This window comes from Triplophysa dalaica, chromosome 10 (genome assembly GCF_015846415.1).
Source record: "Triplophysa dalaica isolate WHDGS20190420 chromosome 10, ASM1584641v1, whole genome shotgun sequence".
Lineage (NCBI taxonomy): Eukaryota > Metazoa > Chordata > Actinopteri > Cypriniformes > Nemacheilidae > Triplophysa > Triplophysa dalaica.
The window spans coordinates 13,550,312-13,562,998 of record NC_079551.1 but is presented as its reverse complement, the minus strand read 5'-3'; the positions used below and the strand labels follow the sequence as shown (position 1 = coordinate 13,562,998).

At 43.8% G+C, this 12,687-nt stretch overlaps 1 protein-coding gene across 1 annotated transcript; it reads right to left on the bottom strand.

Annotated features, from left to right (window-relative positions):
• Nucleotides 1-803: 803 nt before the first annotated feature.
• LOC130429549 (uncharacterized) lies at nucleotides 804-2,241 on the bottom strand. Its single transcript, XM_056758188.1, has 4 exons — nucleotides 2,127-2,241; nucleotides 1,658-1,984; nucleotides 987-1,118; nucleotides 804-912 (listed from the first exon to the last, which is right to left on the bottom strand). The coding sequence occupies exons 1-4, from the start codon at nucleotides 2,212-2,214 to the stop codon at nucleotides 839-841; spliced, it is 621 nt and encodes a 206-aa protein (XP_056614166.1). The 5' UTR covers nucleotides 2,215-2,241; the 3' UTR covers nucleotides 804-838.
• Between the last annotated feature and the right edge of the window lie 10,446 nt (nucleotides 2,242-12,687).

Below are 12,687 nucleotides of genomic sequence, written 5' to 3'. Positions count from 1 at the left end.
TTACATTATAATTATTACTAAAAGAGCTTCTTATATTCACTCACCACACGACGAAAACAGAAGAGAGAAACTCATCTTGATAATCTCAGAAAACTCTTACATTTACGCATTTAGGCATTTGGCAGACGCGTTTATCCAAAGCGACTTACATTGCTTTATCTTATACATTTTACATAGTTATTTGCACTCCCCTGGGATCGAACCCACAATCTTGCGTTGTTAAAACAATGCTCATACCTCTGAGCTACATACCTCTTCACTCTGGTCTTTCACACACTTTTGTTCTGATGTGACATTTATGTGTGGACATGAGATGAAACCACATTTCGCACATGTTTACAGAAAGGAACACAAGTGCACAACACTTTCTTGTGCACCAGCTGCCGAATAAACCACATTCATTTATTTCAGATATGAACTAACAGCTCATAGTCTGTTTGTGTGACATCTAATGCACTTCACACAATCAAACTACCTCATGCTCCAGTTCAATTTTAATCTTTTTTAATGTTTATTTATAGCTTTGGAAAGACTAGTTTACCCAAAATATTAAAAAAAAAACAAATTACAGTTCAGATTGTTTCATGAGTTTATTTAACCACATTTATATTTCATGTTACTAACAAAGTTTTGCAAATATGCAGAATAAACATCGTGTCTGCAGCTCTCTGGAGTTTAATCTTGTGTGTGTTGTCCATATGCTGATATTAATTCTATCAAACACAGAGAGAGAGATTTTCATTTCATATAAACTAATACACACAACAAACATGCTTATGTAGATGATGAGGAAGTAGATGAACAGAAGGACAATATTTATCATGAATGTGTGTGATGTTTATTCATTGTCCTGCGACGGATCTTTCACGTAAAGACTGTAGATGACCTCTGTGTATTCTGACAAGTTCTTCTCTGAAAGCACATGGGTGTGTTATTACTGTAGATTACTGTGTGTATGTGTTGAATAAATTGAAGGACAAACTTACTCTCAGGTCCTGTTCGTTTTCTACAGCACAAACAGCACACACAGCAGCAGCAGCACATACATCCCATCAGGAGACACACAATTAACACAACTGGCAGCAGAATGATTTGAACTTCAGTTGATTGCTGAGTGACTAAAACAGATAAAAATTGCAAAAACCCAACCGTACAGAAAAGATCAGATCACACTGTAAAAAAATATTTTTTACACATTTTCCACACAAAATTGAAAAACAAAATTGACTGTTACATATTTTTATGTATTTTCGAAAATATGGTGCAAATTTACAAGGAAAGTCTAATTTGACAGGGAAACTGTTATTACCGTGTATTTCTGGCGCACCAGCTGCAGCTGCCAGAAAATATCCGTTTATTAAACTAATTTTCATTTTTTCAGTTTATTTTTTTAAGTACGGTCAAAACTAATAAGCAGCCAATATACCAATAATAGGCATGCTAATAACAACTTGTTAATAGTGAGAATTGCCTCCTACACTGAAGTGTTTTGGTTTATTTCTGTTTTCCAGTTTACGGAAAATAAAAACATTTTTCATCAGTATGTTACATAATGGTGTTGTCTTGCTCCAAAAAGGTGCATGGAAAATAATCTTAATCCTGTAAGGAGTGCTGTTGAAATTCTGTTATACTGTATGAGCATTAAAATTAAACTCACAATAGACAGTAACCTTGAATCTCTTGTATGAAGATCTTCTGTCACGGATGGTCTCTAGTGTATAAACACCAGAGTCTGTGATTCTGATGTCTGTGATGGTGAGAGATCCAGTCTGACTGTCCAGCTTCAGTCTGCCTCCAAATATTTCATTACTGTCATACATATTAACATTCTGTGCATGGATTTCAGCTATAACGGTGTCGTGAAATTCAAACATCCACAGTATGCGATCATACTGAATGTGTGTAAGATCAGTGTGTAGAGTGACAGAATGTCCCTCCATCACTGACACTGACTTCACTTCATCTGCATCAACACCAAACACACCTGAAACAATAAATCAATACAATATGAGTAGAAATATGGAGATAATAAAAATAGACAGATTTAGATTATGTGTTTAAGTAAACACTCCTTATTTACTCATAATGTAAATCCGCAAATATAGAATTGAAGTATATTCACTCACCAGACAGGAGGAATAAAGCACACAGATGATAGACAATCATTCTGACACGTGTTTGCACATCAACAGAAAAAAGGTTTATGAAGCACATTGATGCTTGGTGTTGATCTCTTACACACATTTGGTCTCATCATGGTGTTCGTTTGTGGTTATGAGAAGACACAACCGATATTTCACCCAGACACGATGTGACACACACATGCACATCCTGATCTGGTTTAACTGTTTCAATACACAAGAATGAACTCATGTTGAGCTCAGACCCCTCATATGAGCTCAGTCCGTTACTGTTGAATTAAATAAGATTTCATTCTCTCACAGCACAACAACTTCATTTTAACATTATAAACAAAAACTGGATAATCTCATACATTACAGATGATCTGCTGCTTCTTACCAGATGCACATCCACACCTGACCTCAGATCAGAATCATAATAAGATTGAATAAAATGACACAGTAGACATATAGGGTCAAAGTGAGGCCTCAGTCCTTCTATCCAGTAAATATCATCTTGACAAATTTAGATATTTTGTAATAATTTCAAACATATTTTGCCTTTTCAACTTTGTTTGGAATTTCTGTCACAAGTTACACAACAACAACAACAATATAAAGTACATGTTGAAACTATACTGAAGTCTAAATGACCAGAGTATATGAAAGAGTTTTATTCAAATACTGATGAGAGAGGACATGAACACACATTAGGAAAATAATAAATGAGTGTTAAATATTAATCTAGATTTCAGATCAGAACAATCCAAAACCCAGAATGTTCAGTTCTGATGTTTTTGAAAGTGAGAGATCCAGTCTGACTGTTCAATTTCCTATCTTTACTGACAATTTTTTTTAATCCCTTTTTATAGATTTTAGCCATACGAGTAGCCTGAAGTCCAAAATTCCTTAACTTCACTTCATCTCAATCAACACCGAACACAAAAAACACCAGTTTTTGGATACATTATAACATCATAAATTATGACTCCTAAATAATAACTTGTATGTAATTGTAGATTATAGAGAAATAAACTAATTTAAACTCCATTCAAATAATTCAAATAAGAATGAAGCACACAGATGAAAGAAAATCATTATAATTGTTTGTCTTGATAAAGCATTGAAGCTTTGTGTTGATCTTTCACACACTTGTGTTCATCATGAGGTTCATGTGTGTCCACAGACGCATGCGTTCTCATAAACCACATGAGTTCAACAATTCACTAACCTCATACATGAAGCAAGAGTAAGCACAGAGAACCAACAAAGTTAAGCAAAACAAAGTCTTAGTTTTGTATTTCACTACACTGCTAAATAAATACAATTTCAAGAAAACTCAGGAGTCCATTCCTCTTGATTTGATTTGTCTGCTCATGAGCTCCCTCTGATGGTGTTTTTTATTATACAGATGTAATGGCTGAAATATGAACAACCATCTTCACTGAATTATATCAACCACACACAATGAGATGACCAGAAGCATTGATTCACATCTAATCTCACATCAGATCTATAACGTAATAAACCATAAATGATCAAAGTATAAACATGTAGCATCACTCTCTTCATGCTATCAGATGTTAATAATAACAGATCCAAACATATTTTTGATCCAACTTTATTTGGTTTGTCTCTGTTTCGCAAACTGAATGACATAAAAGCACTGAAAAAGCTTTAGGTTTAAGGTAACTTGTGGTGTACCACAGGTTTAGGTTCTTGGTCCACTCTTATTTCTCATCCACGTGCTTCCGTATGGTCAGATTAGCAGACTTCATGATCTAATTTTCATAGTTATGCTGATGATAATGCAATTTACTTTTATTAAACCGAACTCCTTCAGCTCTCCCCTCTCTATTGTCTGCTGTCTTTGAGAACTTAAAACCTGGATGTCTGACAACATTTTGCAGTAAAATGCTGATACAACCGAAATCATGATGGTCGGCCCTAAATCAAAATGCCTGCCCATGATGACTTTTTTATTGATAGTGTCCATCTGTCACAATGAGCTGAGGGGAAAACAAGGAGAGGATCCACGTGCAGTAAATGCTGTTTTTAATATAAGTCCAAAAGACACACATACGGGTAGATCCAGGTTCAGCGACACATGAGGGAGAACATAAAAGAACGATACACACCAGACAACTGAACACAAGGGCTATATACACACAAATGAAGGGACAAACAGGTAATGAGACACAGGGTGTTCCAATAACTGGGAACTGGAGTACTTACAAAACAGAATAGCATGGCGCCCTCAGGTGGTGAACCAAGGTGCCAGCAACAGGGTGTAACACCAGCTAAGGCCCTCGAAAACTGTTAAGAATTTAGCAGTACTGTTTGAGCCAATGCTACGTTTAGATTCACATTTCAGTTAGACTGTTAAAGCGTGTTTCTTTCAACTGCACAATATTGCTTGTGTAACTCCTTCACTCCGTCTTCATGACTCTAAAACTGAAATCCACGCTTTTATTACATCCAACTTTTTATTACTGCAATCCTCACATATCACTCCCATCATCACATCAACTTTACTAGCTTCCTGTGGCAAATCGCATTCAGTTCAAAGTATTAATTTTAATTGTACAAGGCCTGTCATGACCTTGCACCTCAGTACCTTGCAGAGTTATTGCCACCATATGTTCCTACCAGGACTCTCAGATCTAACAATGTTAGCTTGCTCTTTGTGCTACAGGCTCTCTACAGTGGGCGGCAGGGCGTTTGCTTTTTTAGGTCCGAAATTATGGATAGGATAGATAAATTATAGGATAGATAATCTCTGTGCTGTCCCTACTCCCCAGAACTTCAAGTCTCAATTTAAAACTCATCTATTCACTACTCTCTCAAACTAACATACCATTGTTCCAAATCTCATAGGTTATCTCACCATTTATGATGTAATGTTATGTCTTTATCTATTTGAGTTATGTTATGTATTGTCTGTCAATTAATTGTAGATTTTTGCCTTGACCCTGTCAGTATGAGTGTTACCTGTCTTTGTGGTCTGTTGTTGTCGAATAATCTATAGATATGATTTCCTTTCATGAAGGGTCCTTGGGTTTTTGAAAGGCGCTATATGCAGTAAATAAAACAAATTATTATTATCATATTATTCTGTATATAATCTGATTTTCAAGTCTGTTTATGAACTCTATCGCCCTCTGCTGGCATTCTCTCATATCTGCGCTCTCCACCTGTATATGGAGTGGCAGAATCTCTCTCCATCACTGACTTCATTTAATCTGCATCAACACCAAACACACTTGAAACAATGTAAGAATTAATGCAAAATGACTTTCTTAAATTTATCATTTCTCTGAAAGGATAATATCATATTTACTCTCCATCTGGCACGCAAAAAAACAAGAGAAAATCGTCCAGAAAAATGTAAGACCATTTCAAAACAGACATTTGTTCACACACTTGTGTTCTCATATTAAAGTTTATTTGTGGAAATGAGATGAAACCCCTTTTATAACAGCAGATACTTTTTAACAGATCATCTCAGATGTTAATTCATGCACCAGCGAGCAGACTACACCACATTTAGCTGAGATATTAATAAAAAATGACAGCTCAAAGAATCTACTATACTGAAGAGAACTGAAAAGCATTTACATTTAGTCATTTAGCAGACACTTTTATCCAAAGCGACTTACAGGTGGGGTTGGCAATTGAAGCAATTGGGACAGCATAAGTACAACAAAAGCATAAGTGCCATCAAAAAAGAAGCCTGGTCTCATATAACCTAGCACAGTATACAGAACCATTCATTCATTCATTCAAAGAGTAGGGAAGAAAATAGAGTCAGAACAGATCAGTCAGATGTTGACATTTACACAACCACAGAAACGCACAAATTCATTACAGCGTTTAAACATAGACCGATTTACAGTATGAGTTTTGTTAATTTATCTCTATAAAATACATATTGAAATGTTTCTTGAATAAATGATATGTGCTTGTAGCTCTCTGGGGTTTAATCTTGAGTTTCAACACTGTGTTGTTTATTGATAGATACTTCAGATGTACAGTATATGACCTCTGTGTATTCTGACATGTCCTTCTCATGTGTTGGATGAGTTGAAAGACATACTTACTTTTAAAGCCTGTTTGTTTTATGCTGTATATACAACACAACATAGCACAGATCGTAAAGACCACAAACGATAGAAAAGACACTGGATAAAGAAATGAAGGTACTTGTGTAGAGTCTATAATACAATGAAACACGTTTTTAATAAGTGACACAATAAAGACACACCCAACCGTGATGTACTGCAACAACCATGTGATTTAGTAATTAGTTACTACGTAATTAGCTACTGTAATTTAACTACTTTTCCCTTGACAAAGTAAAGTAAGGGATAGCTCTTATTATTTCTTTAATTTAATAACAGTTACTTTTGTTGTAATATATGTGTACAACAGTGGAATTGACATTAAAATTCAAAGTGTAACTTTAAACTGCATGCTTTAATGTATAATTCTCACAGTTGTAATACTTTGGTCAGTTAATAATACTTCTTTGTGTAATTTAATATTTTTTTCTTTGAATTAATAAAATAATCCGTTTCATGTCAGTCATTGAATCACTTAAACAATCAAGGTTGATATAGAAAGTCATTAGAAATAAGTGTCAGGATCCTGTCCTTCCTGTCCCGAGTTTTCTTGCCTTGGACAGTGTCGTGACAGTACCATGTCTTGTGTGTGTTTTGTCTTGTGTGGAGACACGTGTTGGTATGTTTTGACATTTCGGCGCGTGTCGTCCTGTTTTTGGTTTAGCTCCGGCCCCTTGTTTCTCCGCTAGTGTCCATTTAGTGTTTCATCTCCCTCACCTGTCCCATTATCTTACCCCTAATGTTAAGTCTTGTCACCTGCCCGTCTCTGTTGCTACGCAGTTATGCTCTTTAGTGCTTCCCTATTTTATGTTCCCCTCATTCTCACGTTGCTGGTCGATTCATTGTTACCCGTTGTTTGGTTCTACGCACGCACGCACGCATGCACGCACGCAGGCCACACGCCTATGAGGTGTAGTTAGTGCATCTGCATTGCAAACAAAGCAATCAGTCGTGTCGATCGTCGCGCACTTTGCCGTGTCAAAAAGCCGTGACCAATGACGTGTGATAAGGAGTGTTTGACTATCGTCGCCTCGCCTAACCTCATACACGCCCGCACGTCACACGCCCGCACGCCCGCGGATTGCGTTTTCTTGTGGACTTTCACATTTTCGTGTTGGATTTGTTATTTTGGATTATTCGTCGTGTTTGTTTTGTCTCCCTTGTGGGAGGTTAGTGGTTTGACGTTTATATTATTTGTCATGTTTTTCCCCTTCAAGGGTGTTTTTTTTTTTTATTAAAGTAACTTAGCCAACACTGATACTCCCATACCTGAACACGGCTGACAGACATGAGTGATGTGTAGATGTCGTGTGTGGCTTGTGACGGGATTGTTGATGACACATCTGTATGTGTTTGTATCCTGATATTTCACCTCCAGAGGTAGAGAGAGTCTGATGTTGAGATCAGACACACTGATGCTGGACAATAAAAAAATGTGTAAATGAGTGTGAGGTGTCAAAAGTATTCATATTCAATACTCAAGTAGAAGTATAGATAGGAGTGTTTAAAAAGACTTCTACAGAAGTTGAAGTATCAACTCAAGCTTTTTACTCAAGTAAAGTGTAAAAGTACCCGTTTCAAAACTACTTAAAGTATAAAAGTAATATAAGGAAAAAATGCCATTAAGGACAAAAGCTAAGCCCGCACCACAGGGGCCTATATTGTGTACTACCCTGCCTCCTCAAAAAAACATTTTTCTAAAGGCCATAATGACTTTAATGTTATATTAAAATGTTAATGTTGAAAAATTTGGGATGCAGTAGGCGACCTGTTTCAACCGCATAAATGCCCATTGAAAACGAACGCATTTTAGTACAATGCAAATACATTAAAGAACCTTATGTGTGTACTACTGAGCATGATCAGGCATGTGATCAGCCCAGGACAAAAAAAGAAGGAAGACATGCACCCGCCAACCCCAATCCCCCCAAAACAGTCTTTAACCTATTACTAATTAAATATCACATGATTAAAAACAGGAAACTGTTTGCCGAAAATATATATTTCTCACTTAGCAACACAAAACCAAACTATTTTAATTACCAAATTTGGAAATATCAGTTCAAATATTTATTTCGCCCTTGAGAACCAATCAACTCTGACTACTATAGAAAAGGCCAATGAAATTTGGCGAATGAAATTTGCATGCCGGGCTCCGCCCCCGGATATCCGGTATAAAAGGAAGCCGGCGTGCAGCATTCATTTACCTTTGGTTCTTCAGAGCCTTCGCTCATGACTACGAACAGAACGAATTCAATGAATTCTTCGTCTTCTTCTACTGCCGGATCTACGACGTGTAGCAGCGGATCGTCCCTACCTGCAGCGACCTTCCCCTGGGCGTCTCGGCAGTTCCGAGGGTGTGAGATTTATCTAAAAGGCCTTCTCAGGATTGACTGAGCATTCTCCAGCGCGGCTGTTCTCTTTGGTGCGGAAAGGAATGGATACGATCGCTGCATTAGGTGTGTGGGCGTCCAGCACACTGAAGCAGCGTTCGTTGACACATCTGCCCGCACTGCGGGTAGATTGTCATTCAGAAGTTGCGGTCACGGGTGGCTGTCTTCCTACGGGAACCAGCCACCATTTCGTTTGCTACCAGGGCTGTGACATCTGTGGCTACGGCCCTGATGACCACCCATGTTAGCAGCGTTAGTGATATGGGGAACTCTGCGAACGTAAACCCGCCAGCTAAGTGCTCACGGGCCGATCGCACCCCGATTCGCTTTTCTGAACGTTCCCCAACCGGCGGTGGCATACCGTCCGGATTCTCACGCACACACATCGAGAACGACATGTCCCGCTGTTCTCTTGGGTGCGGCAGGGGACTGACACGATCGCTGCATTAGGTGTGTGGGCGTCCAGCACACTGAAGCAGCGTTCGTTGACACATCTGCGCGCACTGCGGGCAGATTGTCATTCAGAAGTTGCGGTCACGGGTTGCTGTCTTCCTACGGGAACCAGCCACCATTTCGTCTGCTACCCGAACGGTGACATCTGTGGCTACGGCCCCGATGACCACCCACGTTAGCAGCGTTAGTGATATGGGGAACTCTGCGAACGTAAACCCGCCAGCTAAGTGCTCACGGGCCGATCGCACCCCGATACGCTCTTCTGAACGTTCCCCAAACGGCAGTGGCATACCGTCCGGATTCTCACGCACACACATCGGGAACGATGTGTGACGTAGATGAGATGTCGCTCGCAGCATCGGAGGGAGACTGACATCCGACTCTGACGAATCCGAGCTCCACCCCCAGCGGTCGAGTTAGGAGGAAGCAGAAATGTCATTCATGCTAACCCGGGGTTCCGGAGGTGCATGAGGAGCTGTGTAAAACTTGGAGCGCTCCACTCTCGGACCGCTCCAGTGAAAACCAGCTCCACCTCCCTTACTTCCCTCGATGGTGGGGCAGCCAAGGACTGCGTCGAGATCCCCCGAGTGGAACGTCCGCCCGCGGTGCACCTGTGCCGCGGACGGCTACCACCTGGGGGGAATCGGCCACGCCTACGGTCCAAAGCACGTAAGACTTCGGCATCACTGGTGTCGAGGGCTTGCGATGCCGCGGACAAGGCTGCCTCCTCTCTCTTCGCCATGGCCATCCTGCAGGTCCGCCAGGCCAAGGCGTTGAGAGAGCCCCACGAGGGTAAGACCGACCTGGGTATAATGCAGGATCTCCGTGCCGCCGCTGACAGCGCTCTACGGGTGACTAAGGCGGCGGCACGGGCCCTGGGTCGGACGATGTCCACGGTAGTGGTCCAGGAGAGACACCCCCGGCTATACCTTGTGCAGAAGAGTGATACCAAGGAAGTCCGCTTTCTTGATACACTCATCTCGCAGGGTGGGTTGTTGGTAAAGACCGTCGAGGACTGCGCTCAGCAGTTTTTGACGGTGAAGCAGACAGTGGCAATTAACCACATTTTTCTCACCGCGACTCGGCCGCCTGAAGGCCTCCGAGATCCCGCGTGACGTCTGCTTCCCTGCAACCCAGGACCCCTTCGACATCGATTCCGGTTCCTGTGCCCCCACAGGCGGCACCCCGGAAGCAGAGGTCGAGGGGGAAACCTCCACCCCGTCAGCAAACTTCTCACGAGAAGGGACACTGACGGGAAGACTCCAGGGAGAACAACATCGGGCCCGAACCATCACAGCCACGGCTCTGATCGGTCGGCACGTGACGACTCCTGCCTCGTCACCAAAGCCGGGCCCTTTTCAGGGCCTGGCGCCCACTTACTCACAGAGTTTTTCGGTCTCCCCGGATGTACTTGCAGCCGATCCCACACTCCACTGGACTGTGCTCGGTGAACCGACCTCACGCCCTGGCGAGGCGTGAGGTCGTACACATACGACAGTTGTCACCACTCTCAAACCGACAGTGCGTGCCATTGTCCCGCCAGGCAGGTAAAAAGGCGGAGCCATCCTTCCCTCCGGGGACCCCCCGCGACAGATGGTTAGCTCCGCCAGCCGACGAACCACCCCCCGTGGAAATGATGAAGCAGACTGCCCCCTTGGTCACCCTGTACAGTCCCTGGGAGCTCAAGAGCTGCCCACACTGTCTCGCTGGCTAATGCGGGTGGTCCGTCTTGGTTACTCGATCCAGTTTCCCAGAGACTTCTGGCAAAACAGGCATCGAGTTCGTCCAAAATCAAGACGTTCAGTGGGTCACAACCTGCACTTCATCATTCCCTAGAAAGACGGCGGGTTGCCATAGGTCTGCGTACCCTGAACAAGCACCTTCACGAGTTGCCGTTCAGATGCTCACGCAGAGGCGCATCCTGACATCTATCAGGTGTCAGGATTGGTTTGTGGCAATCGACCTGAAGGACGCTTACTCTAATGTCTCGATCCCCTCGACACTGCCCCGTTCCCATGGTTCGAGTTCGAGGGGTGGGCATATCAGTACAGAGTCCTCCCTTTCGGTCTGTCCCTGAACTATCTCGACGACTGGAAAACACTCGTGAGATCTGTTCTGTACACAGAGGGACCTGGTGCTCCGGCATCTAGATCGATTGGGATTTCAGGTCAACCGAGAAAAGAGCAAACTCTCCCCAGTGCAGAGCATCCTCTTTCTCGGTATGGAACCAAACTCTGTCACCATGACGGCACAGCTGTCCGCAGCACGTGCCCAGTCAGTGTTGGAACTGGAGGCTCCTGGGACACATGGCATCCTCCGCGGGGGTAAGACCCCTCGGGCTGATGCACATGAGACCGCTTCAACACTGGCCACAGAGTCAAGTTCCGAGGACAGCGTGGCACACCGGCAGCAGGCGCACGGTGATGACGCCCTGCTGCCGACGCACCCTAACCCCTTGGTCTTCCATGACCTTCCTCCGGGCGGGGATTCCCCTCGGGCAGGTTACGAGGCACGTCGTGGTGACGACGGACGCCTCGCTGCAGGGGTGGGGTGCAGTGTGCAACGGGCACGCAGACGCGGGGCGCTGGACGGGCCCCCGTCTGCGCTGTGCAATTGCCTAGAGTGGTGTACGCTCACGGTAACTAACACAACTTGCCCGACGCCTCCTCCTGTGGAGTTAGCAGGTGATCCGCTCCCTGCGGGCCACACACATCCCAGGCAGACTGAACCAGACAGCCGACACGCTCTCTCGTCAGTATACGCCTTGCGGAGAGTGGCGACTCCACCCCCGGTCCAGCTCATTTTGGGTGTTGTTCGGACAGGCACAGATAGACCTCTTTGCCTCCCATGACACCACCCATTGTCTGCTTTGGTACTCCCTGACCGAGGCCCCCCTCGGCACGGATGCCCTGGCGCACAGCTGACCACGGGACGGGCGGAAGCACACCTTCCCCCCCCAGGAGCCTCCTTGCACAAACACTGTGCAAGGTCAGGGAAGAGGAGCACCAAGTGTATTGGTTACACCACACTTGTCTAACCGCACTTGGCTTCAGAGTTGATGCTCTGAACAGCGACTCCCCCTGAACCATTCCCCTGACAGAGGACCTGCTCTCTCAGGGCAAGGACACGTTCTGGCATCCCAGATCAGACCTCTGGAACACCCATGTCTGGTCTCTAGACAGGACGAGAAAATCCTGAGATGGCTACTCCCCCTCTATGGCTGAGACCATCACCCAGGTTAGGGCCCCATCTACTAGGCGGTCACACGCCTCTAGACGGCGCCTCTTCTCGTCCTGGTGTCTCTCTCTCTCAACGAGAAAAGACCCACTGAGGTGCTTGATCAGGATTGTGTTCCCCTTCTCACGAGACTGGAGACTAACATCTCCCCTCCAAACTGAAGTGTATGTAGTCGCTATCGCCACTCATCACGACTCAGTTGATGGAAAGTTTCTAGGGCAACTCGACCTGATCACCAGGTTCCTAACGGGCGCGAGAGGGCGGAATCCGCCTCATCTCCGCTCCATACCCTCTTGAGAGCCCCTCAGAGGTTCCGATCTTCCTCACCTGAGTAAGACAGCCCTCCTGTTGGTGCTCGCTTCT